The 25,611-nt window shown below is 39.4% G+C and overlaps 2 protein-coding genes across 12 annotated transcripts in view; one reads left to right on the plus strand and one right to left on the minus strand.

Annotated features, from left to right (window-relative positions):
- Positions 1-797: 797 nt before the first annotated feature.
- Positions 798-7,556, minus strand: LOC119736033 (AAC-rich mRNA clone AAC4 protein-like). The gene is made up of 5 exons (XM_038210021.1): positions 7,400-7,556; positions 5,061-5,489; positions 4,271-4,429; positions 3,545-3,750; positions 798-1,932 (listed from the first exon to the last, which is right to left on the minus strand). Exons 2-5 carry the CDS (start codon positions 5,261-5,263, stop codon positions 1,739-1,741), a joined length of 762 nt encoding a protein of 253 aa, XP_038065949.1. The 5' UTR covers positions 5,264-5,489; positions 7,400-7,556; the 3' UTR covers positions 798-1,738.
- Positions 7,557-10,240: 2,684 nt separating this feature from the next.
- LOC119735514 (POU domain, class 2, transcription factor 1-like) overlaps positions 10,241-25,611 on the plus strand; it is a 51,431-nt gene continuing 36,060 nt past the window's right edge. For 4 of the 11 annotated variants that reach the window (XM_038209227.1, XM_038209228.1, XM_038209237.1 and 1 more), the window contains exon 1: positions 10,242-10,474. In XM_038209227.1, coding sequence (XP_038065155.1) covers positions 10,279-10,474 — 196 coding nt within the window. In that variant the 5' untranslated portion in view covers positions 10,242-10,278. Of the gene's footprint in view, positions 10,633-11,514; positions 11,530-25,611 lie in introns of those variants that run through there. The other 7 variants (XM_038209238.1, XM_038209230.1, XM_038209232.1 and 4 more) reach the window with 4 other exon arrangements.

A 25,611-nucleotide genomic window follows, 5' to 3' on the forward strand; every position in this document is an offset into this window, starting at 1 on the left:
ACTTAAAGGGCAAACGCAAAGTAATTTTATTAATGCAATCCTTGAAAATGAACCTTTGTGTCCCATTTTACCTCATTTTCAATTTCCGTTTTCCCATTTTGAAGGGTATTAGTGCCATTTTGGTTTTTATGCTAATGCATTTCCATATTTATGAGCAAACCTGTGATGTCATTTCGGGCACAAACCACAATGTTACAGTATTTCAGCACAAAAAAAGTTGCTACATGTAGAATTTTTGATATTTTTCTGTCGTGAAGTTTGTTTTCTTTGGCGATCTGACGTTGTGTCAGTACATGGCAGTAAGCCATATGAGCAAACCTTTCTCACAAATGTTTTCATTGAGCAAATGTTGGGTTCACAATTTGAACAGAAAACCCCTAAACTGAACAGTGTCTTACTGAAATGACATCACAGCAACAATGCCTAAAGAAGTGCACTTTTTAGTGAAAGTAACTAAAAAAGGATGTCAAAGAGGTTTCATACAGTATGTAAGAGTAGAAAGTTGCACAAAATGTGTTCCTAAGAAAAATTCATTGTTTTGCCCCTGAATGATCTAATTCTGTGCTATAAATATGTACACTACTTAATAAGACGCAATTAAAAAGCCAAAAATGACGAAGAATTGTATTGGGCTTTCATAATATCTAGCGGGTAAATCACACAGTGGCGATATACATGTATATGAGAAACCTACAGCTTTACACCTACAGATTAACAGATTTTGCATTATATTTATGTTTGAATCAATTAGTTCAATAATTAAAATGGATTTTGTTGTTAAATATTTGCTTTTGCTGTGTTTGTTTGCATAATTACTATGTGCATGTAATATCGTAAATTCAATTTAACACTATACATGTATAAATATATATACAGTCATCAAATTTTTTCATAGACATATTTTGATATAAAACATATCTCGCAATTAACTTTCCAAAGTAATAACAGGTTTCAGTTCATTTCAAAAAAAGGGGATGGGGTAGCAAACACAAAAACGGTGGGGGGGGGGGGGGTTGATAAAAAATATTTCAGTTATTTTGAAAGACAACGCTATACTATACAGCCTCAAAGTATCCTGCTAAAACTAACATTGCACTTGTCTCTCCTATTTTACGGTTCATAATATTTTCTTCCAAATTTTAGTGTGTCTTTGATCACTGGAACATGCACGTGCAGATTCAGTCTTGTGGTTTTGATTTTTTTCTCCCGAAATTTAGAGCATGTTCCATCAATTAAAGGGACACTACGTCCTGGAAAGCGCACAATTGGGCAGCAAAACATGCTTTAAGCCCGGTTCATACTTAGCGCAAATGCGAACGCGAATTTGTGACGTCATGGCAAGTATTCGTGCTGCGAATTCGTAAAAGTTGAACATATTTAAACTCAGGCGAATTTCGCAGCGAATGTTTCATGACATCAAATTCGCTTCGCATTCGCATGAAGTATGATCCGGGCTTTAAACAGCCGACATTCGGTCCTCTATCCTCACAGGTACCCATTCATACTCCTGGGTGGAGAGAGGCAATTGTAGTTAAGTGTCTTGCCCAAGGGCACCAACACCATGTTCCTGGCAGGGTTCAAACCCACGCATCATCGTGAGTCGAACACAGTCACCACTGGACCATGGCATTTCTACATCATGTTAAAGTACGACTGTGCGTGCATGCCGTGTCTCTCACACTGGAGTGGTCATGAAGTGTCGTCTATTATTAGTTATTCACGGACAGAGAGCATAGCCTCAAAAGAATATGGTCGTCCGGTCCGTGTCTGTGGTCACTGTGGTGACCAGGACTACCGTGTTGGTCGTGAACTCGCGGGGCATTCTTGAGTACGCCCGCGCCATCTGGTCGGCTACGTGGTGGTTCATGGCCCAGATGTGCAGGATCTGCTTGTGCCAGTCTTCCAGAGAATTCCGAGTGGAGTTTACGATACCTGGAAAAGTAAAAAAGATCAGATTGAATTTAAATATGAATTTGACTTGAGGGGGAATTGGACCTGTGACCTCAGAACACCGTACCAGTGCTCTACTAACTGAGCCCTATGTAACGTATAGTATAGCGGTTTTCAAATTTGAAAACAGCTTTGCTCAACACACGCTTGTCGGAATCCACCTGTATGTTCTGCGACTGACTGTCACTTGTGGCTTAAGACTTGTTATGGGCTCCGTGCACCAACAAAAGAGGGCGCGTTTTTATCACTTTTGAAAGCTGTGTGGATGGAACACATAGCGTGTGCATACTGTACTGTACTGGTTCCCGTGCCAAGTACGCACAACTTCCTGAATGCGCCAAAGCTATTAGCCACAGCATCTTCGCGTGAGCGTCAGGCAGCGGTTGCACGCGAACACATTCCAATTTCACTTGCGATGGTCTCCCAGACTAATCCCAACCCCAATCACTTTGGAAATAGGCAGTGGATGGACCGGGAACCTTAGCTAACCCTAACCCCCTAGGCCCTTGTTGCTTACAACCATCCTCAATCCTCCAAAATCCTCCAAAATTTTTCAACTCCGCCTTAATGTTTCAAAATTGTCAGACAGTCCTGCCTCAAAATGCATTCATCCTCAATCCTCCAAAATCCTCCTCATCCCAAAACTTTGCACTCGTGTTTAAATGAAGGATAACCAACGCCACATCCTTCAAAATCATCAGACAGTCCTGCCTCAAAATGCATTCATCCTCAATCCTCCAAAATCCTCCTCATCCCAAAACTTTGCACTCGTGTTTAAATGAAGGATAACCAACGCCAAATCCTTCAAAATCATCAGACAGTCCTGCCTCAAAATGCATTCATCCTCAATCCTCCAAAATCCTCTTGTGCTTCAATCACCATTCATCCTCAATCCTCCAAAATCCTCATGTGCTTCAATCACCATTCATCCTCAATCCTCCAGAATCCTCATTTGATTCAATCACCATTCATCCTCAATCCTCTAGAATCCTCCAAAACCGCCAGGAGGATTTTGGAGGAGTGAGGTGGGTTAGGGTTAGTCTAGGTCTCCCCCAACTCTCCTTTTCTGGCCAGACTTGTGCACGGAGCCAACAGACAGATAAAGTGAGCCCCGCAGTGCTATCGTATAGGATTCCACCATAACACAAAAAATTGGGCTAAATCTGACAAATCATGTAGACCAGATGCATGAACAGACTTCCAGTGAATAGTCATTCTGAATCAACTGAATATAATTTTCTGCACTGGCCTTACCATGAGTACGAGTATGAGTACGTTCTCACGATCACAAGTACGAGTGCGAGTCCATCAAGAAAAAAAAATATCTGACAACACGTATCTCTACTTTTGCAAATTGAATCAAATAACGAGTTCAAAATAACCGAGGTCATCTGTCCAACAGTGTGCTGGCCAGTCTCATTCAGAAAAAATTAACCCTTCCTGCCTGTCAATCAGAAAGGGTCGATAAGCCAATCAGATCACAAGCTTTTGGTCAGGTGATCAAAACTTGGTTACAAGCACTGTGGGAAATGTACACAGACCAAGGAAGGTAGGAGGGGCTTGTGGCTACTGAGGCTGAGTTCAGACTACTCACCGTTCAGCTTCTTACGCAGCAGCTTCTCGGCGTCCTCCGGCTCAAAGTCTCCCTTGAACTTCATGGCCCGGGTGACGGACACGCCTAGTCTGGTGCCGAACATCAGACAGGTGTAGTCTGTAATGGACCCGCCCTCTGGGTAATACGCCACTTCCATCTCCGTCTTCAGCAGCTGGGCCCCGAAGCAGCGATGCAGCAGCTCAAAGCTGGGTTCCAATTCAAAAAAAAAAATCACGTTAAAAAACAAGAAAACATTCTTTCCTTTCTTTGAAGTGAAGTAGATTATGATCATCCTGTCAATTTCCTTTTTTATCCCCCTGGCTTTCAACTTAGACAGGGGGATATTGCGATCATGTTTTCCTTCTGTGTGTGTGTGCCATTTTGGTTAGGTTCACTGTAAGTTCAGTCATCAATCTCAACCAATCGTGAAAGGTGGTCTGTAGAGAGAAGGCCGACATCAAACAAAATCCTTTCCAATATGGATATTTACGAGTTCTCTGGAGAGCTCGGCTCAGTATTACTAATGACTCCAACACATGCGGTGGCAAGGGGAACGCAGCAAGATTAGGCCACACTGAGTCCCATGTCTCCCCCAAACTCCCCATGCAACTCAAACTCCCCATTCAACTGAGAACTGGTACCTGCCGGATGGACAATCAAGGCCGTCACTGAAAATTGTCCTTTCTAACTGCTTACTTGCAATATTTTTACGTAAGGGATCGTTACCTGAGAACCTCGGAGTCTACGGAGTTTCCACCGGCGTTGGGGATGTTTAGGATCTTGAAGCCACCCGCGGACAGGTCCATCATAGACACGTGACGGAAAGACTCAAACTGGGTCCAGATGAAACCTCGCTCATTGATGTTGGTCACATGACGCTGGAATCTGGAGGAAGTGATACGTACATTAGAATAGGGATCAATCAGCAAAGATATTCAACTTGTGAATCCGACACAAGTCTGACTCAAGTTTGCTGACTCGGACTCGGACTGAGTCACTATTAACAATGACTCGGACTCCTTGTTTCCATCACTTTACCCGTCCGCAGATGAGTTTCGTGTTTGTCAAATTTTATCTTCAAGTTTTTAAGTGACTTGAACTTGGACTTGACATTTGTGACTTTTGACTCGCACTCGACCCAAATGACTTGAACTCGATACTGAGGACTTGGACTGTGAAACAAGGTCAAACAGCAGTCCAAGTTGAGGCAATTTGCTCCTTAGATTTTATGATTTTGCATCCCTTAGTACTGAAGTTGGTTCAGTGTCACAACCCTCCTGGGGTACATGATTATAGACTACAGCGCGTCCCAAAATACCCGCAACTTTTTTTTGCAAGGCTCTGGCGCGGAAAAACTTTCAAACCTCTTGAAAATCAAACCAATAAGTTAAGATTCCAAGCTTAAAAATTATATAAAAATAATGGTGGTACATGTTTCCGCGGCGACGCTAGAGCCTCATAAAAATGTGGTGGGTATTTTGGGACCAGCTGTAGATAAAAAGAGGCCCTTGTTTACCGGAAATTATGATGAAGTCGCACCGCAAAATTGATGCCTATGTACAGATGCACGGGCGGGGATGGGTTCAGAGCGTGATGTACCCGCTTTCGCTTCGTTCCGTTGTTCCGCTTCACGTAAAATAACTTGCTGATGTCGGTCGTTGGGGTGGTGGAAAACACAACTAACTGCCCACTGGGGCTTGTCCCCGCAGGGTTCCCCATGCTGCTGGTCCGGCGGCCGTTGCGAGTGGTACCCCCGGTAATTTCGCGACCCTCGTTTCCGACAAACAAGATGCGTCATGGGCACGGTCATGGGGGTGTGGGACTGGGGACGCGTCTTGCGGTAATGGTGGTGGTGGCGGGTTGGTGTGACGTCGCGGTTTATCATCTTGAATGCTTCTTTTCAACCTTTTCTGCGGCGAGTTGTATGGAGGATTACACTGTTGATCTGTAGCAGGGGAAACAAAATACAAAATTCTTACATTTCACACGGGGACAAAAACATTAAACTGAAAAGAGTCCAATTTTTGTTAAAGGTTTGGCGCAGTAAAAAAAAAAAAACATGTTTAGCGTCCCATCCACTTCCTTTTTGTCGGCCGCTTGGATTTATCTATTCATTTATTTTTGATAAAAAAGCAAAAATGTCAACCGATCCATCATAAAATCAAATACTTGTAATTTGTAACTTCTAATTCTAGACTCTATTGGTCACTTCGAACATCATGCAGTCGACCCTGCAATCTTCAAATCAGCCTCAGCGTAGACGAGAATGCCTGCACGGCAATTTTTCTCTCTCTTGTAAAACCGTGCTAGAAAACTATTTAGAAAACCACTATCTTGAAAATAAAACAAAACAAAAAAAGCTCCGCCTCCTTTTTTTTTTTCTTCAAAATTTTGATTTTTTTTTTTACTTCACGTTAAAGGTTAGGCCAAAAAAAAAATATTCGGTCTCTGGTCAGACCAAAGTTCCGGAATTGACGCGGGGACGCGGCTTTTTTTTTTTCTTCAAGCTTGGATTGTACAGACAAGGTGGGGTACTATTTTGCTTTTTTTGGTGTCCTCGTGTACACTGGTGTCCTCCATAATTTGCCTTGGTGCTCTCGATCATTTGCCTTGGTGCAATTTCCCATTCCTTGGTGCTCTTTGGTAAAAAAAAAAATGAGGAGGTGCGGCAATAGAGGGCACTGTTGGAGCTACCGCGGAACATTTTGGGGAAAAAAAAGATTGACGCGCATGATTAAAATCGACGCGCGCGCTGACCAGAGACCGACTTATTTTTTTTTTTGGCCTTAGTTACATTTTTTTTGTTCAGCCAGGAGTTTGTTTTTCAACATTTGTTTCAAAAAGTTTTTGATTTGTGAAAGGTATTAATGTATTATTTAGGGACTATGCCAAACTGTTTAGCTTCTGTGTACTGTAACATCCTGGGAAAATTTTGAGACAAAAAAAAAAGTTCTCAAGATTTCCAGAAGAAGTTTCATGGAAACTTTAGATTAGATTAGAAATGCCCTACCTAAATGTTCAAGTGTTTGGTAACTGTGTTTTGAAGTCCAATTGGCCAATGTGTTTCCAAACCAAAAAACAAAAGAAGTTTCAAACATTGTGAATATCTCAAAAGTAGCAAACAAAATTGAGCCTGCACTAGGGCAAGTCCATTATGCCATGAGAGGGAATTCCTCTGCAGTTACTGCCTGCAATATACAAATATCTTGTCAAAATAAATCCATTATTTATTTAACAACAAAAAAACCCTTAAATTTCCTTTAAGGTACTCTTATTAAATTCAACACTGTTAAGAAAAATCAATCCTGACTGCAATTTCCAACTTCAGTTTACTTCCCTTTAAAAAAAATCGTCTACAGCCCCGAATCAGTTAAAGAAGATGAAATAATATTCTGCAATTAAATGTGGGGCTCAATTTAAAACAACAAAGAATGTAGTCCGAGTAACAAAGAATGTAGTCCGAGTAACTTGGACCCAACTTATCGCCTTTTTTAACATTTGGACATGGTCTGGCGATCGCCAGACCATGTCCAAATGTTAAAAAAGGCGATAAGTTGGGTCCAAGTTACTCGGACTACAAAGAATGTGTGACGAAAACCCGTACTCTCTTCAGTTTCATAATAAATTTAGGAAAGTAAAAAAAAACTGTTCAAAGATTACCAAAAAAGTTGTCATTACATTCATGACATTGAGAGAAGTCTGCTTTAGGTTGACAATGTTATTTTTTAGTATAAAACAAGTTCTTGATTCTATTTTGATCGAAACAAAACGGGGGCCAGAAAAAAAAACACACAAAAAACATCATCTCAGAATCTCTCATCTGCTCATGGCATGGCATTACAGAAAAAGACTCACCTTCGTTTCTTGGCCTCACATTTTACTGAATGTCACCTACATATACATGTACTTGGGCTGCAGTATCAGTAGCAGTACGAAACTCAAGACTGTATTTCACAACAATTGCATCATGCAGAATCCTGCGGTTTATAACGGCTTCTGTGTTTTGATAAGTACCGAATGTTGTTAAAATTAGAACCCGGAAGCTACCTCATTTTCTAAAATTAGATATGACGTCAACGTGTTGCCTGTGATAGCGCCACCCATCGTCCACCGTCCTTGTAAATATTGGCGTGGGACTTGCGTCAATTCGTTTCTATTTCTAAAGTTCTTTCTAAAAGTTGAGTTTCTTTTAAATACAGGCTATGATAGAGTTGTTAAAGGCGGGGGGGGGGGGGCGCAGGGTGCCTACAAATTGTTTGTATGATTCATCATAAATGTACGCATGCAGACTAATTCACCCCCCCCCTCCCCGGCGGCCGGCGTCCATTACTAATTCCAAAAACATTTAGGTTCAAAAAGTTGTGGCTACCTAATGATAGAAAGAAAATTATATTAGTATTTTTGCAAGCCCCGCCCAAATTTAAAACCAGATTATACCCTATGTGATTCAAAGTTACCTACTCTTAAAAAAAACAGTGTACTACCCGCACCTAGGCGTATCCCCCCCCCCCCCCCCCCGGCCCCCTCCTTCCCTTTAAGCATGCAATGGAAGGGGGGGGGGGTCGGTACTTTAGGCAACTGTTACTAGTTACTGATGGCGCCCATCAACTTAAGTGATGTTAAAATAATGCAATTAGGAATACCGCAATGATTGCGTTCTCTTCTCAATTTTGTATGTTTTGTTTTGTCGGGGAAAAAATAACTGATTTTCGGTGTCTTCATATCCCTCTGAAAAAAACCCAAAAGACTTTTTATTTTGCGCACAAGTTAACCCGCCCTGCAATGCTAAAGCCGAGTTATTGTCTGCGGCAGTTTGATTTTTGTGGAGATATTCTGAATAACAACAAGTCGGCTGAGTAGTTTTTGTTTGATGACTCATTCATTGGGCAATGTAAGTTGCCCAACATTGGTTTGAAATTACCTCATTGTGGGTTGATTTGAGTAAAAATTGTCCAACTATTTGGGAAGAATATTGCCCAAATGTTTAACCTGTTGATATGTTGACCAACACTGGTCTACATCAACCCATTTTGCCCAACGTGTTTACAGTGTTCAATTAATTAAGTGCATGTGTCATTAACTTTTCCTATTGCTATGAAAATAGCAACTTGGAAAAAAATTATATTTTCTGTAATACTTGTCTACATAATGGACACAAGTATTACAGAAAAGAGAAATTTCTTCGAAGTGTTTCTTTTCTATTCAGAGCATCTCATCCTGCCAAATCAAAGAAAGATGTGTATTTATCCAACATTTTCTTGAACCTTGAAGAAATGTGCGTTTTTAATAAAGTTGAGTTGTACTTTAATAACTTGAAATCAGAACCTACATATTTCCTGATAAATAAGTCTAGTTTGTTGATCGTTTTAATCTTGGAATCGTGACTTTTGGCCGGCCGGACTTTAGTCGCTGATAGCGTTGACGGTTCTTGCATGCGTCAGAGGGCAATGTCTACAAACGTAAATAACGTTTTTACTTTTTTATTTAACTATGAAAATAGCAATTGGAAAAAAAATCATCTATTTTTAGAGGTCAAACTCGAAAATACCGTACGGGCCAGGAATGTATCTTTCCCCATGATTTTGTGGGCGAAAACCGGTCGTAAATTTTCAGAAAAAGTGTGTAAAAATGCACTTTCATTTCCAAAGAAGTTGGAATTCATTCTCATTGACTCAAAGCCAGAAACTAGCAGTGGCGGCGCCAGACTCTAAAACAAAAATGGGGGGGGGGGGGGGGAGAGGGGGAGGGGGGGGGCAATTAGGGGCAAGGAAATATTTGGGGAGGGGCCGGGGGGCAGTCAAAATTTAATCTGACTAATCAATGGTCCGGAAACTTTGTAAGCGACTATTATAGCAGATATAAAGCTAGAAGTGTAGTCGTTTTTATGAATGAGAAATGGAAATGGTTTTTAACAAAATATATATATCAAAATGTACGAAGACGTTGGCTAGGCTGCACACTATTTTCGGCTCTAAATTCATGTGTGGCGGGTTTTGTCTACCAAAGTGCGAATGTTTATAATGATTTCATTGGCCCAACATGACTTGTGTCCACAGAACCGATACGGCGTATGAATCTTAAAACAGCGAAGAAAATGAAAACATAATTAGTTTATTAGTAGATAAAGTGTGTTGAGGGAAAATTGGGGGGGGGGGGCAAATTGGGGGCAATTAAGGAAACAACTTGGGGGTGCCCCCCCCCCCCCCCCCCCATAGCGCAGCCACTGGGGACTAGACGTTTTAAAGTGAAATTCAGTCAGTCGAGTTGATCAAGCTTGCACTCGAGTTTATGCTTGATTCTTTCTTCTTCTTTTTTCAGAGTATTTCAACTAAAGTTTAGAGTGATATTCTCTCTAAATCGTCTTGTCCCTATGGTTTCACTCTTCGCAAATTAGAGTAACCATAATTGACTGTTCCCCCTCCCCCAATACTCCCCCCCCCCCTCAAAAAAAATCAAGATGTGCTGACCGAGATGTATCGATGGTATTAACTCCATAAGCTTATAATAAGCATTAATTTCTTTACATTCTGAAGCATAAACTTTTGTACATGTATCAAGACAGCTGCAATATAGCCATAGACAAACAGTATAGCCTGAAGAAAGTTTCGTTATAGCGCCACCATCCTGGATCTCGGAGGAAGTGCAAACATTACGTATGCATTATTCAATGATCACGTGAACGCGGAGCGCGTCATGCATATGCCGAACACAATAAGCTACGAACAAACGAATGCATGCAGTGTGTACATGGAAAGCCCAGGCGCTCATTTACATGGGACATTAATTCTCGGCAGCTATCGGAACCTTCACTTTCTCAGGCCCTGAATCCGCCAAAACGTCCCGACTCGTCGCTAAAAACCTGCCCGGAACGTGTCCCATGCCGCCAGTTTAACCTTCGCGGTCCTAGTCCATTTCCAGACGCAGCACCAGGTGAGATTTTTGACGTTGTCGCCCCTCATTATTTTTCGGAATGAGTCGGGATTTGTCCAAGTCTGACGCAGCACGCGGAACCGGGCAGCGCAACGTCGAGGTTTTAATATTCAAAATGGGGGACCCGACTGCCAACAAGCAGCAAGAAGATCAGCGAGGTATGAATTGTTTTACATATTCATATTTTGCCATTTAGCATAAATTCATAATATCGCGGCAGCATGTGTCATAAAGTTGGGGATTTGCATGACACTTTGAGCTCGGTTTTGGAGGAGTTTTTCCACGGGGGAGGGGAGTTAAAAGGTGGAATTAAACGGCCAGAATTTGTAGGCCTATGTCTTGACATGTCACCACATCATTTCGCCATATATGGAGACGCCCTTCGTGCCATCTTACTATAATTCCAGGAATCTCTGTCTGTCTGTCTGTCCGTCGATTATCTCCAGAACCGGGCACCGTATGAAGTTGAAAATCGGCGGGTATATTTTTCGGGACAACAGAATGTGCAGTGCAAAGTTTGAAGTTGTTTGGACCAGCGGTTCTCGAAAAAGCTGCAAAAAGCAGTATTTTCGGAGGCAAACGTGGCAGTATATAGCTTAGAACATAACACCCGCACGCACTGCCGTTCTTTTCAATTGTTTACGTCATGTTTAAGCTAAAGCGCGCGTGCTCAATATGACGCTAACAATGCAAAAAGGACGGGCACGCGCACGTGCATTGCAGGGCGATACATTGTCCAGTATGGGTTAATACTAATGGATCAATGGGTGAATAGCACTGCATACCATGTTTCCTTATGTACACGGGCACATTATTTTTGCAGTCGACTGAGCGACCATTGTAGGTGGTCGAACTTCAAACTTGGCAAACATTTTGACGTAAGTGTGCGTTCAACCTGTGAAAGCAACACCATTGAATCGCGTGCGTTGTTTGCACGAGCAGTTCTCCAAAACTCTGCAAGTATGCAACCTACACCAGCGGCAAAGCAATTTGCGTTTCCCGAACATGCACATTTTAGACGGGCACTGCACTAGTTGTGAATAAATTGAAAAAAGGTGGTTGCACCTGTAGCGGGATTTTTCCTTGGGGAGGGGGGGGGGGGGTTGCCGGGACGGAGGGATTGTTTTTTTAATTAATGGGGGAGGGGATCACAGGAAAAAAATTATGAAACCTTATTTTCTTTTCTTTACTTTAGTTTAAAAATAAAATTAGTGAACAATCAACAAACCTATTATTTTGGCGTCCGGCCTAGAATCCTCCATAATTCGCTGAAGATAACACTTTGCAATGCGCGCTCGTTGTCAAATAGAAATTAAATGAGAGTGTGTAAAAATAGGATTGCATATTTTTAAAGGTCTGACAATAAATCTACTTTTAATTTCACGGTAAATATGCGCCATGTTGCTTACAGCACAAATTTACACGCGTTGCTGTGTACGCATCGTCAATCGAAAACTTGTGCGCTTCGAAGTCATCATGCGTTTGTTCCAAAATGCGCCCTCGTGTAGCCATGCGTGTTCTTTTTGCCCTGTGAACAAGATACGATACATGAAAGTGCTTATTAGAATTAGACACAGCAGAATTACATTTTGTAACTTTTTGTTCAGATTTTATAATTTCAATTTCAAATGCAACGTTATCTGTGCAGCACATCCAACATGTCCAAAGTATAACGTTCCCCACGCTTGCTACAACAAGTTACATTTTTAATTACATTGGGGAAACAGCAGAGTTTTTTTTTCTTGCATGTTTATTGGCAAAGACTAAATTTATTTTTAAACCTTTGCTTTTTCTTTAATGTTTGTGTTTTTAACTAGTAAACTACTATTAATTACAATGAGACTCACCTCAGTAAGTACGGTACCGGGTATGTTGAAAACCAAGAGGAATATTGAAATGTCGTGGAAAGAGGGCAAGGCTTTGAATCTTTGTGGGAAATGTTACAGCAATCATATGCACACGGCCAAAACAAACCAAAAACTGCTTCCGGTTTCCCTACCTACCCTATTCTGACAGCCCCTACCCCGTTTTTTTAAGGGAAAATTGAGAACAAAACACCCAAAACCATCAATTACCACCTTTTACCCTTGACTACAAGCAGACACCTCCATATGATCGTACAAAAAAAAAAGCCAAAAAAAAAAAGAAATTAGCTTCCCACCTACCCTATTTTCAAAAGCAATGTAATCAGAAGCAGATTTTTTTTTTTGGCCAAATAAATACACAAAATCTAGTTGATTCGCATGGCGCCCATGGACAATTGCTAACAAACTAACAATTTCTACCTAAAAGACACATCAGAATTAAAAGAAGATTGCTCTCTATTTTTGGGGGGGGGGGGGGGTGGGGGGGGGGGTAAGGTTTTAGAAATCATTTTAGAGTGGAAATATAGGCCTAATACTTGACTTGAAGGACGAAGGGGGGTTTGTGTGTTTACGGTACCCCAACCAACCTGGACTTTTAGCAGCCAACTTTGGACCTCAAACATTTTAATGTCACTTTCGACCAAAAATGTTAAATGCAAATGTAAACTATGTTTTGAAAATAAAAAAGTCTTTCCTATACAACTTGATTTGTGTGTTTGCTTTAAATTAAACAGTTAAACAGGTTAATTAAGCAGGTACATGTACGTATGTACATGTACCGGTACGCATGTATCAATAATGTAAAGTAAAGACCGACTGGCAACCCAAACAAAAGTTACAAAATAAAACAAAAGGAAATATTCCCGTATCTGGCCGTCACTAATTTTTTCTCTTCAGTGACCTATCGGCTATCAGAAAGTGATAGGCCTAATAATTATGTCCTACAATGTCAAACTTAGCATGGAAAATATTGAAGCATTTACTGAGAAAAACTAAGAAATTTTCAGACCAGTCTCATAGGGTTTGTGCACAGGGTGACAAGTTATATTTCATATGGGAATCTTCCCAGACAAAATTCCAACCTTCCAACTTGGATAATTTTTAGCGAGTTACCATAAAAACACATATTTTTTTGGTTGGCATAGCAATTGCCTGTAAACATGGTAAACCAAAAATCATCCAATGGCATGCGAAGATACTTGAATATTGAGTGAAAATTGTGTGAAATGTAAAAAAAAATTTGAAAAAATGGAAATTGCTATTGAACAAGTTGAGGCCTATTGTTTATTTTATCAGTTTTTTTAAACATAAAAAAACAATTAGGAGGATAAACAATTAAAAACAATTGGGAAGGTTAAAACAAAACTTGGTTTGTTTTTTTTAAAACAAAAGTTGGTGTTTTTTTGTGGTGGGCAGTTCCTTGTTTACTACTTTTTTTCGAGCCGTTTTAATCTTCTGTTGTTAAATAACATCTTAAAAGGAATTGACATGAATTCATCGTAAATATACATGTATTTGGCAAAATGTGCTCGGAAAAAAACCCTAGCTTTGATATGGCAGACTCATTGTGTCCGTGCATTCTGTGTGCGACGTTGTCATGCATATGTATGGCCTTCGCGCCACCGACGCGGGAATAAATTGGTTATCTCTCTTTCAAGTGAAAAAAAAAATTTACATTTTGTATTGAAAGCTTGCATTTATGCATTATGCATGGAGTTAAAAGCATGCAGTGCTGCATATATACCTGGGCTCACAGTGAAGAGAAATTCAGCGCTTTGGCCTGATCACAAATTGACTTTGAGCTGAAATATAAACTCGGAAACAAGCTGCCGGGCGTCGGGTAAGTCCTTGAATTACTGGTTTTCTCCATTTACTTGTGGTTGTATCTTTACAAACTTTTAGAGATTGCTTAGAGTTTCATAATTTACCATAATATTCATTCTCATTGAGAATTCTTCATGCAAATGAGATGGTACTTTCAGTGGAGTAGCATTGATTTCATGTACTGCAGCTTCAAATTGACAGCAGGTTTAAAACTCCGTACTGTGCCAAAATGACTTATGAACAAATGAAATAAATGCTTGATTCCTTTTTTTTTTTAAGTTGTACCGTAGTAAAGAGTTTTGAGGAGAATTCACGATACCGGCCTTAATTGTGCCAAAATGTCTAATCAGAAAAAATGAGGGTTTTGGTTTTGTCAGGATAGCCCAGAGTGCTGTGCTCGGATTTTTTTTTTAATTGTTCAGTCAATATTCGCAGCTGTTATCATTAATTTGCATAAATATTTACATAAATGTTAATTCTCTCCGTCTGGCGTTGGTAGATCTTTTCCAGCACTTGAGGATTGATTTAATTTTAACATTATAAATATTATTCATGTTTTACAATTGATCAAAATACAAATTTCAATAAAGAAACATCATTTGAATGGCTCCGTGTTCTAGTTCAATTACTTTTACCAGCTTTTTTTTGTGTGTCCTTTCTTTGATTAGGAGAGACACTGTTTGCACAGTTACAGGTATATATTTAGAGTACAGTTTTTCCCAATAGGCTAGTTTGCTGAAGGGACTTGGTAAAACACACCATTTTCTCGGAACGGACACTAGAAAAATCTCATATTGTCACAAAAAGCAGTTTAAAGGGAATATACAACATTTGCAAACATCGAAAAATAAAACTACCAAGTTTTTATGAAAAACCTTACTAGGATGTTGGTAAATGACAGTCTAAAGCATCCTGTAAAATTATGGTACCTGGTGTGAAGTCATTTTCAAGAAAATTGTGTATACATTTCAAACGGTGGTCGGCCGACCACCGTTGGAAAAACCTAACTATTTTTCAACTACTGCTCCAACTTTACACTTTTTTTCAGTCCAAATTTTGTTTGCTTTGGTTACATGTTCATGAGCGGGTGCAGTCCAGCTAGACTGGTTCCCTTACCTTACAATTTTCCGGCATTTATAAATTGATCCATTTTATCTTTAGTGGAGTCAAGGAACCAGACTACTTGAACATTTTTGTTTTTCTTAGTTTTTCCAGCATTTTCGAACACAAAACTTCAAACATGTCAGTGTAACAATATTTGATCTATTATACTAACCCCTCAAATAGTTCATTTCTGAAAATTACAGCAAAAGCCAATGATGTACATTTCCTTTAAAGGTAGCGTTTATCATTTGTAACTTGTACATTACGTGTATGTTCGTTTGAAGCAACAAAGTGCTCAAAATTTATAAGAAGGGTGCTGAACAACTAACCTGATGAAGTTTCAGCTCTGTGAATGCTGTACAATGTATATTCCGAGAAAACAATATTCTAGGATCTCGATTTCAATTCAAAAGTTGCTGAGTCTAATTTTGAATTGGGCCTGAATTCAGCGTCCGAGACATGTTCTCACTGAGCCGATTGCAGCTACGCGATGTTGCGCACTGAACCGACGAATTATAGCAACCACGCCAACGCTTGCGAACGCTTTGCCGAATAAAAAATGAAATACTAACGGAAATTTCCAACATCGCTGGAGAGGGCATTCTTTCATTGATTTCTTCAAAACGACAGCTTGCCAGAAAGAATAATTTCACAGGGAGTTTAGTCCCATTACTATCTTTAAACCAAGTATGCTTTTCAACAATAATTACGTGAGTTACTTTTTGGATAGCTGCAAATGATGGACTGTACCTTTAATAGTACAGTAACTTTACTTAAAATAGACTTACTGGCAGATACCGTACTTGGAAACTTTAAGCAGTCGGCTGATTCTTAAAAAAAAAAAAAAAAAATGAATTCAATGTTTCAAGTGAAGAGACAAGGCAAAAAACATTTCAAGATTAAAAAAAAATCCAAAATTGAACCTCGAACTGCTGCTTACTATACATAATTTGCTTAAATTTGTTTTCTGATATATTTTTTACAAAAAATTCAAACTTTGGAGAGCGACCAGTAGAACTAGAGAGCTAGTGTTATCAGCAAACTATGCAGTGAAAAATACAACGAACAAACTCCTACATTTTCAGGAAAATGTAGACCTTTACGTTACAAAAACAAGATGTACACATGTATCAAGGATCGTCAAATTTGGCAAGTTCAAATCAAAATGGTTTATAGAAAAATCACACCGAAGAAAACGCTTTGAGTATTAGTTTTGAAGACGGGTAATTTTAAGTTCTTTCGTTGAATAAGTGCTTTGGAAATTTTGATTAAAACAGGATCGTCAAATTTGGCAAGTTCAAATTAAGATGGCTTATAGAAAAATTACACCGAAGCAAATGCTATATGAGTATTATTTTTGAAGACGGGTAATTTGAAGTTCGTTCGTTGACTAAGTGCTTTGAAAATTATAAAAACACAAATTTTCTCTTCTAGTACCCTCTGCCCAAAAAAAAAACAGAAGAAAAAAACCCTAGAAAAACATTAAGCATAATTTAATGGACGCAACAGCACGACAATGCACTCTGAAACAGTGCATCAAGCTTGTAACTTGGGAGCAAACTCGCGTTGCTAGCCGCCAGCAAGCCGTGAATTATGCAAAGACCAAATCTAATTGAGTATGCACGCGCATATCTCTCATCTATGCATAATGCATAGCATCGCACATGCATACCCACTTGACCAAGAGTACGTATAGCTTAGCCGGCCAGCAGACCGGGCAATTAGCATGTTAGCGCGGCCGCCGCTAGTTTTTATGCATGAGCATGTGTGAGTATCACTCTGCATACATTTGCAGATCTTTGCGATATCTTTTCTTTTTTTTTTTCCCAGCTTTAAAGTTGCACATGTCACGGCTTGAATTTACGAATAAAAAGTCTCAAGGAGTCCCTAAGTCTAAATCTAAACTCAAAGCGGATCAATTTTGACAGTTTGGTCAAAATTGGCATTCGTTGTAATTTTAATTATTTAGATATAAATGCAGGTTTGTCACACCAAACTGCTTATATTAATTCAGTATGCAAAAGTTGGCAGGTCTTGAAGGGGCAGCATTTTCAGTTGCATCTGTAATTTGCGAAGCCTGCGAAGCGAGAGAATGTCAAGTTTTAAATAATATCTCCCCATTTGTTCTTCAATTTCTTTTGCCGCAAAAGGTAAAATATATCAAAGTAAGATAGTAGGATAGTATACAAATATTGAATGCTTCGAGTGGTGTAGTAAAACTAGCCTCCCGAGGTGATCCATGGACATTCTATTTTCCAGAGGCGAAGCCGAGGGAATATAGAATGCTGAATGCTCCATGGATCACCGAGGGAGGCTAGTTTTACTTCACCACGAGATAAAGCATTCAATATTTGTTTTATAACACTTCACCCACAGATTCTGTTTGATTTTAATATTTTAAATTATTTAAATCTGAACACAGCTGAAATGAACTTCAATTTCAATACAAAATTGGTGGAAGATGTATTTCTCTCTTAAAAACTACCCCTTCACGAAATGTTTGAACCCAAGTCTGCGACGCGCTCTGTTTGGAATAATACGCGCTACGCACAACGCGCGCACCAGCATGCATTTGCACACAAATACCGCGCCGCGGAAATAGTACTTTGGTTGCTAATGGTATTGTACTTTGGTTGCTATGCGCATAGTACTTTTGGCCGTGCACAGAAAGATAGCAAAATTAGAAAGTAACATGTGACTCGCTCTCGGCCAATCAAGACACAGAATCTGCAAGACACAGAATCTGCGGGTGAGGTGTTATAACACTTTATATGACTAACTAGAGTGAAAGTGTGCAATATTGGTACTATACGGGTATGTACAATGTACATTGATTTGGCCAGGGGTATTTAAGAAGATTTCAAAAACTTCAGAAAATTTTGTTATTAATATATTGCATACATCTACATCATTTGCTTTTCATGCATTTTGTTCATTTCCAATAATAATACCACTCAAAATCCAACGAAGATTTATAATTAAAAACCTCCTCTGCTGATATTTCAGCTCAGTGAATATTACCCTTTAAAAAACAGTGACTAAGCACGCACGAAGCAATAATGGTTAGTGTCTTGCTTAAGGACACAAGTGTCAAGACCGGGACTCGAACCCACGCTCTGTACACAACCAAAGAAGTGGCGTCTGGATACTACCGGTACATGTACTCGTACGGTTTCTTTCCAATGATTCTTGTTCAGGGATTTAAGAAACAGAAACATTTCTCATTAGAGGTACCGCAACTAAAGAAGAGCAATCACCAACAGCCCAAAAAGCAACTTGGGCTTACACTATGCATGGCACAGAACAAAAAGATTTGGCAACTTCGTACAGCCTTGTTTTATATTTCTCCATAACACAGTTGACACATCTGCCTGTGGTTCAGCACTGTTTATGCAGGTCGTGTACAGCTTCTGGTCCTTTCTCTTTGGCCGAGCATCCACCACTCGGCGACTTTTTCCCCCGTCAAGAAGTTAACAAACACTCTTCACATACATCACACAGCCACTATAGGACCTGCGGTTTTGGAAAGTTCTCCCTCGCGCAAATAAACAAATCCCTCTGGGAGAGCTCTAGCCATCAGCATGCAGAGCGAAGACAAAGCAAGAAAGAATACAGAAAAGAATAGAAAAGAAAGAACCCTAATGCCTATTCAGTTTTCAATCCATTCACAGCACCTTGTTTAAAATGCAGGCTATTTATTCATGAAGCTTAGCTGGATGGTGTGTTGCATGTTGATGAGGCCCATGGTCCAAGACCTGTGACAGGTCCCTTTGATGGCGTCTGAATGGGGTCTCTTGCATACCAAAGCCCTGACTGGGTCTTTTCTTATGTCCCCCTTATACGGCTCTGTTCTTTCTTAATCCTTACTGCAACAGGTATTCAGTGCCTTGAGTATAACCTGTGACCTCGCTTGCCGCATATTTCTTGGAGACAGTTTCACTGGTGGGTGATTCTGGTGCAGCAGTGAGCAGTCTGTGGTTTCTGGCCACCCAACCAGTTTGCATAATTTAAGCCGGTATTGACTTCCATCCTGCTTCCATTCAATCCAAAGAGTTCCGAAGTCTACCCCCTCCCCCCCCCCCCCCTTTCATTCACATTGCTGAGGCCATGTCAAGTGTGTTCAGTGTTCCCAGGCAAAGTTTCCTGCAAATTTGCTTTCTGTTCAGACTTTTAAAAGTTGTACAGGGTGACTCAACAAAAGTGGAACCCAAACCCCATAATTACATGCATATTTCATTTAAAAAAACAATATGTAGCACCGAAGATAATGACTGGAAAGCCAACTTCATTAGCTACTTTTAGATGAACAAATTACTGAAATTGCTCAATTCGTGCAAAGATTATCACCATTTGAATCAATGACCCTCAAAACCTCTTTCGTCCAAAAATGCGATTTCAAGAATCGTCGTCACAATTGTCTTCAAACAACACCAGCAATAAAACCTCAGTTTAAAAGATAAAGATATTCAACAAAGTCCTTTTGATGGCTCATCTTTTAAAAAAAAAAGTGGATTTTATAAATATATCATATTGTTGCCTATTCATAAATACCTCAGACAGTTTAGCCATTCCTATTGGTCGAGAGCCCGTCACGTGGCCGGTATTAAACGGATGATAAAGACATGGCCAGCTGGTCTTAAACACTTTTCCAGTGTCACAATAAAATGGACTCCTAAAAATCCAGTGCCTCTTATCGTTTCATTGGTTGAACGTTCACAATCCTCATGTAGGCATGCGCAACACTACCAGGGAGTTAGAATTTTATAGTTCTAAATTCAAAACGCAACGCGCCAGGTGCGTTCTGCGCGACATCGCATAGAACATGATACGCGCGCGTCAATCTCCATAAAAGGGTTGTTTTCATCTTACTCGCCAGCTGAACACTCCATTATTTTGCAGGAGGGATGATTCAAAAAGCATAAAGTGAATTTGTTGAACAAAATCGGGATGTTTTGAACGAATTATATGATTTTTTTTTACCGAAAAGGTATTTATGAATGGGAATAAATATGTACTCCGTCGGTATTTATCACTCTGTTTAATACCACTTAGAGTCTGGGTGCTGATAATTACCCTCACCTCCGGCTCGAGTAATTATCAGCACCCAGACTCTAAGTGGTATTAAACAGAGTGATAAAAACCTCCGGAGCACACATTTATTCCCTTATTAAAAACAAGGGTGTTAATTAATAAAGATATTGTGTGCTACTACAGTTGTTGACAGTTGTTGAAACAAGAACTCTGTGTCATTGACTCTGTTGTTCCAAACATTCAGAATACACAATAAATTTGCTTATTTTGGACGAAAGAGGTTTTAGAGTCATTGCGTTTAAATGGTGATATTCTTTGAACGAATTGAGCACTTTCAGTAATTTTTTTCACCTAAAAGTAGTTTCTGAAATTGGCTTTCCAGTCATTATTATTCTTGGTGCTACATATTTTTTAAAATTTGAAATAGGCCTATATTTTTGGGGTTTGGGTTCCCTTTTTATTTTGCTCACCCTGTACTTTGCATTTTTTACTTAAAAAAAAAAGGAGGTGAGCGGGCGAGAAAAAGAAAGCAGGCAGGGACGCGAAACTGGTTTATTTTTTGACTTGGCCAAAAATAGAACAAACAATATGCATAGTCTTCAGTGCTGAATCATAAACCATGCACAAAAGCTTCAAAGAAATCATCCATAAATTTATCAAGATGTCGTCAAGTGTTTAAAGTTCGTAACCAAAAACCCTTTTTTTTTGCGGCGAAGTGCAACTTCACAAAATCCCGATTGATGTAGAAAATAAAACTACTTGACACAAATCTGGATATCACCGTGCTCTGCCCGCCCGGCTTTTTGCAAATCGGGGCAAGGATAACACTCTTGAAAGGAGTATTCTTTCAAATTATTTGTTTAAAACAGCATGACTTGCCCGTTCCTTAAAAGAAAAACAAACTTGGTACACATTTATTCACCTCGAAGACCTACCGTAATTTTAAGTCTTGTTTTTGTTGTTAAGGGTACCGGAAGATTAGGTCCACTGTAATGGCAGTTTAAGGCTTCAGCCATTTTTCTGTCTTTGGGAGTTTTGTGGGCAGAAGATGAACAGAAAACTTAGCATCATTCCGTTTTGCTACAACTTTTAGTTAGACATTACAGGCCGCACTTTTATAAACCACTTTGCCTTGGCAAGAGGAAAAAACAGAAGTTGCTAAAGAGAGCCAGACTTTTCAATGCAATCATAATAGTCCTCAATATTTATCAAGGAAAAAAAAAAAAAAAAAAAGAAGTCCAACATTTAGCAAGATGACATCTGTAACTGCTGATTTTCACAGATGTAGGAAACAGAAAGTTAAATAGCATACCCGTGCTCTTCAAATAATTGAATTTTAGTTCTCCTAACAAGTTTTCACTTTGGGTGTTTCGTGAAATAAAAAAATAGCATTTTAGGCCCCAAAAAAAAAGTCTCCGGTTTCTGGTATGCGCGCGCGTCGCCGTAGCCATGCGCGTCGGCAAAATGAAAACTTTTTTTTTTTCAATGAAAGATGATGTCTCAATACCCCCAAACTCAATTTTAGACGTGTTTTTAGATTGGGTTATGGTCGAGAATAAGCTTTATGTGGCCTCTCTGGACTTCCTTGCACTAAGTTTGGTCGGGCACCATTTGCAGTCATCAGCTGACATTTGAAGCAAAAAATCAGGTAAAAAAAAAAAAAACATGTCGCCACACCACTTTTTGGGCAAGCTCCATACCAGAAACCGGAGACTTTTTTTGGGGGGGGCCTTATTGTGACTTTTTGGCGTTTGCATAACTTTGCAACCCTCTGAAAAAGGGCTTTTATTTTGTGCACAAATAAAACCCTTCTTCCGAGAGCACAATTATTGTCGGGCAGATAAGAAATAATTCAGCAACTGAGCGTGGGTGTATCTTTTTTTATGCCGCATTCAAAAGTGAATAACTTTTACATTGCTAGGAAAATTGCAATGGAAAAACAAATGTATATTTTGAGTTGAAATTTTGAGCATGGAGAACACACATTTAATCCGTGTGTGGTTGGACCAAAAGGAAGTAAGTAGCTAAATGTAATGTATGTCATAAAGGGCACGCAACCTTCGAACAAGTTAATGTAAATTATGTAAATATGCTCAGATGGAGAAATGTTGGCCTAGAAAAGTCAGTAGGCAAAAGCGGCACACTTCTTTAATCTTTGTGTGGTTTGACTAACAAGGAAGTAGGCACAAGGGTGTTTTTTTTTTAAACGATGTCGCAATAAAGGCAGGCACTGCGTAGGCCTACACCACCATCTTTTCCAGCTTCCAAAAGAATTGGTTAAAGTGGTCAGAAATTGCCTCAGATCGCACCGTAAAGCATCTATATTAAAAAAATTCAAAATTTCAAAACATCGAACCCCACGTCGTAATTTTTTAACCAACTTTTTGAGGACCAACATTTTTTTGCCCCCCTCTAAAATTGTGTTCTGGATCCGCCCTTGAGTAGGCAAGTAGAATACATCAAAGGGTATGTGACCCTCAGACTTATGTAGGTAAATAAGCTCAGATGGAGAAATTTTGGCCAAGAAAATTTGGCATCTTAAGGCAAATCAGTGACCCTATGAACATGTACACAAATCACAAAAATTGGTATGTCTTTATTTTTGTCAGACGTGTACTTGTACAAACTTAATTGTAGTTTGTCAACAATTACTGACCATGTTGTTTTGGAATTTTTTTTTTGTTTTTTTGTTTTTTTTGCCCCATTTTATTTAATGACCATACTAAAACAAACTGCCTGCATGCTCACAAAACATGTCTTGGCTTTTAAATTTGCCAGCTTCATGTATATAGTTTTAACTTTATAGTGACTGCACATAAATTTAATTGCCCAGAACAATTTTGGAGAATATAGGCCTATCCTTGGAACTGTTAAGATTCAGTAACAAATAAAGTTTCCCTTTTTGTCGGGTTAATATGGCGAAACATTTCCGAAGCAGGGCTTGATGAAAATTTTTGTGCATTTACAATGTAGTTTACAAGTCCAACAGTTTTTCCCCCGAGGCATCTGACTGTTCCCATGCCGTAGAAAAATACAACAAGCGCAAGCCTGCATATTTATAAAGGCACTCTATACCCAGTGTGTGGCTGACCCCTTTTGTGGCCTCATGCATAGCAATGGCTGTATTGACTATTCACTACCTGCACAATGAACAGGCGACAACAGGCCGCCTCAGAGAAAATTATTATGCAGGAGAGCGGTATGCACATATTAAGCAGGGTCAGTCCCGTTTCAGTGCATTGACAGGGCAGCGTGGTAATAGCTTGTATGCAAAGTCCATCCAGGCAAAGCACTGAATCATGCATGCCATCGATCCGGCCGGGCAAATACTTGGTCTTGTTGGTGGGGCCCTTGCTGGTGACTTGTGTAGTGTTGGATTTGTGCCAAATCTTTTTTTTCTCCCATGTTCTGCATGCACTGCAGATGACATCGCCAACCATCACTTGTGGTTTGCTTATAGCGTGCAGTAGGGGCACAAAGGACCATGCAAAGTAATTTTTTTAAATGCAATCCTTGAAAATGCACCTTTGTGTCCCATTTTATACCTTATTTTCAATTTTAGTTTTGCCATTTTCAAGGGATTTTGGTGGTGTTTTGTTTTTATGCTACAATGTATGATGCAAATATTCCCATGTTTATGGGCAAAAGTGTGATGTCATTTCAAGCAGAAACTTCTACAGCCTGTCTAAAAAAAAAATGGTACAATCGAAAGCAATTTGTTTTCAATATTAAATCTCAACATAAGTAAGTCGTTTTGAGCATCACATTAAAGAAAAAAGACCAGGCTTTCCAATACTTTTTGTTTCATCTCATTTGCTTAATTGTCAATCCAGAGATAACTCCAGTTTACTGCGGAACACAAAAACCGAGTTTGTTTCTTTTGCCAAGTTGCAATCTTTTGTGAGCTTCAAGACAGCATGGCACAGTACTCGAAACAACTCAGCCCATGCATAAAAGTGGCACAAAATTGATTTTGGTGTATCGCACTAAATTGATGATATCTCTGAAATGACAAAAGCAAATGAGATCAAACAAACACTATTGGAAAGCCCAGTCTTTGTTCTTTAATATTATGCCAAGTAAGAATGACTTATTTTGAAATTTCATATTTAACCAATTTTTTTTCTGATTGTACCATTTTTTTTTAGACAGGCTGTATGTTACAGCTACATGTATGTATGTATCAACACCAAAAGTTGCCAGAATTGTGGGTATTTTGGTGGACTGGTGTAAATTTTCTTTGCTTTGGCAGTAAGCCAATGAGCACACTGTTTCTCACAGATATTTTCAATGAGCAAAGTTTGGGGCTCACAACAATGTTAGAACCGAAAACCCCTGAACTGAACAGTGTCTTCCTGAAATGACATCACAGCAACAGCGTCCTCAGTTGGCCAGAAAAGCATGGAAGATTTTAAATGTTTAAAGGGAAAATACGGTACAACATTTGCAAACATCAAAAAACGAAATGACCAAATTATCACGATATACCTTACTGGATTGTTAGGGAATGACAGTCTAAAGCATCCTGTAAAATTGTGGCTCCTGATGTGCTGACGTTTGCAAGAAAAATTGTATTTTCCCAACGCTGGTCAGCCGACCAGCGTTGGAGAAAACTGGCTTATTTTCAAAACTGCTCCTAATTTTTCATATTTAGTTATTCCGCCATTTTCTTTGCAATTGATTACACACCTGTGAAGAGGTACAAGCCTGCCAGACTGATTCTCTGACCTTGCAATTCTCCAAAGTCTACAAATTGCTCCGTTTCATCTTAAGTGGGGTCAGGGAACCAGACTACAAGAAAATGATTGATTTTCTTGGTTTTTCCAGCATCTACAAGCCCAAAATGTAAAACAAGTCAGTTTAACAATACTTGCTATAACATTTATTTTTTTTCAAATCCTTGTATTTCTGAAAATTGCAGCAAAAGCAAATGTTGTACATGTACATTCCCTTTAAAGAAGTGAACTTTTCAATAAAGGGAAAGCAAAAAGGATGTCAAATAGATTTCATACATTACAAAGGATCGGAAAGTTGCACATGTGCTCCTAAGAAGAAAAAAAATCATCTCATAATTGTACCCTTCATTCCTTTAATAATTTCGTCAAATTTTAGTGATTAACAACTTCTGCCTTTTTCGGCTGATGCGATGATTCTCAATAACTTTTCGTCACTCAGAAATGTAGACGGAACTTCAGATTCAATCCTCAAACTGCATGTGTTCAATTGGAGCATGCTTTAAAAAAGAAAAAAAGGTCAAAAGAGGCCAAGCCCTAGCTTTGGCCACAATAACAAAAAGTTATGTTTCTGAGTGAT

Source organism: Patiria miniata, unplaced genomic scaffold (assembly GCF_015706575.1).
Source record: "Patiria miniata isolate m_02_andy unplaced genomic scaffold, ASM1570657v1 HiC_scaffold_29, whole genome shotgun sequence".
Lineage (NCBI taxonomy): Eukaryota > Metazoa > Echinodermata > Asteroidea > Valvatida > Asterinidae > Patiria > Patiria miniata.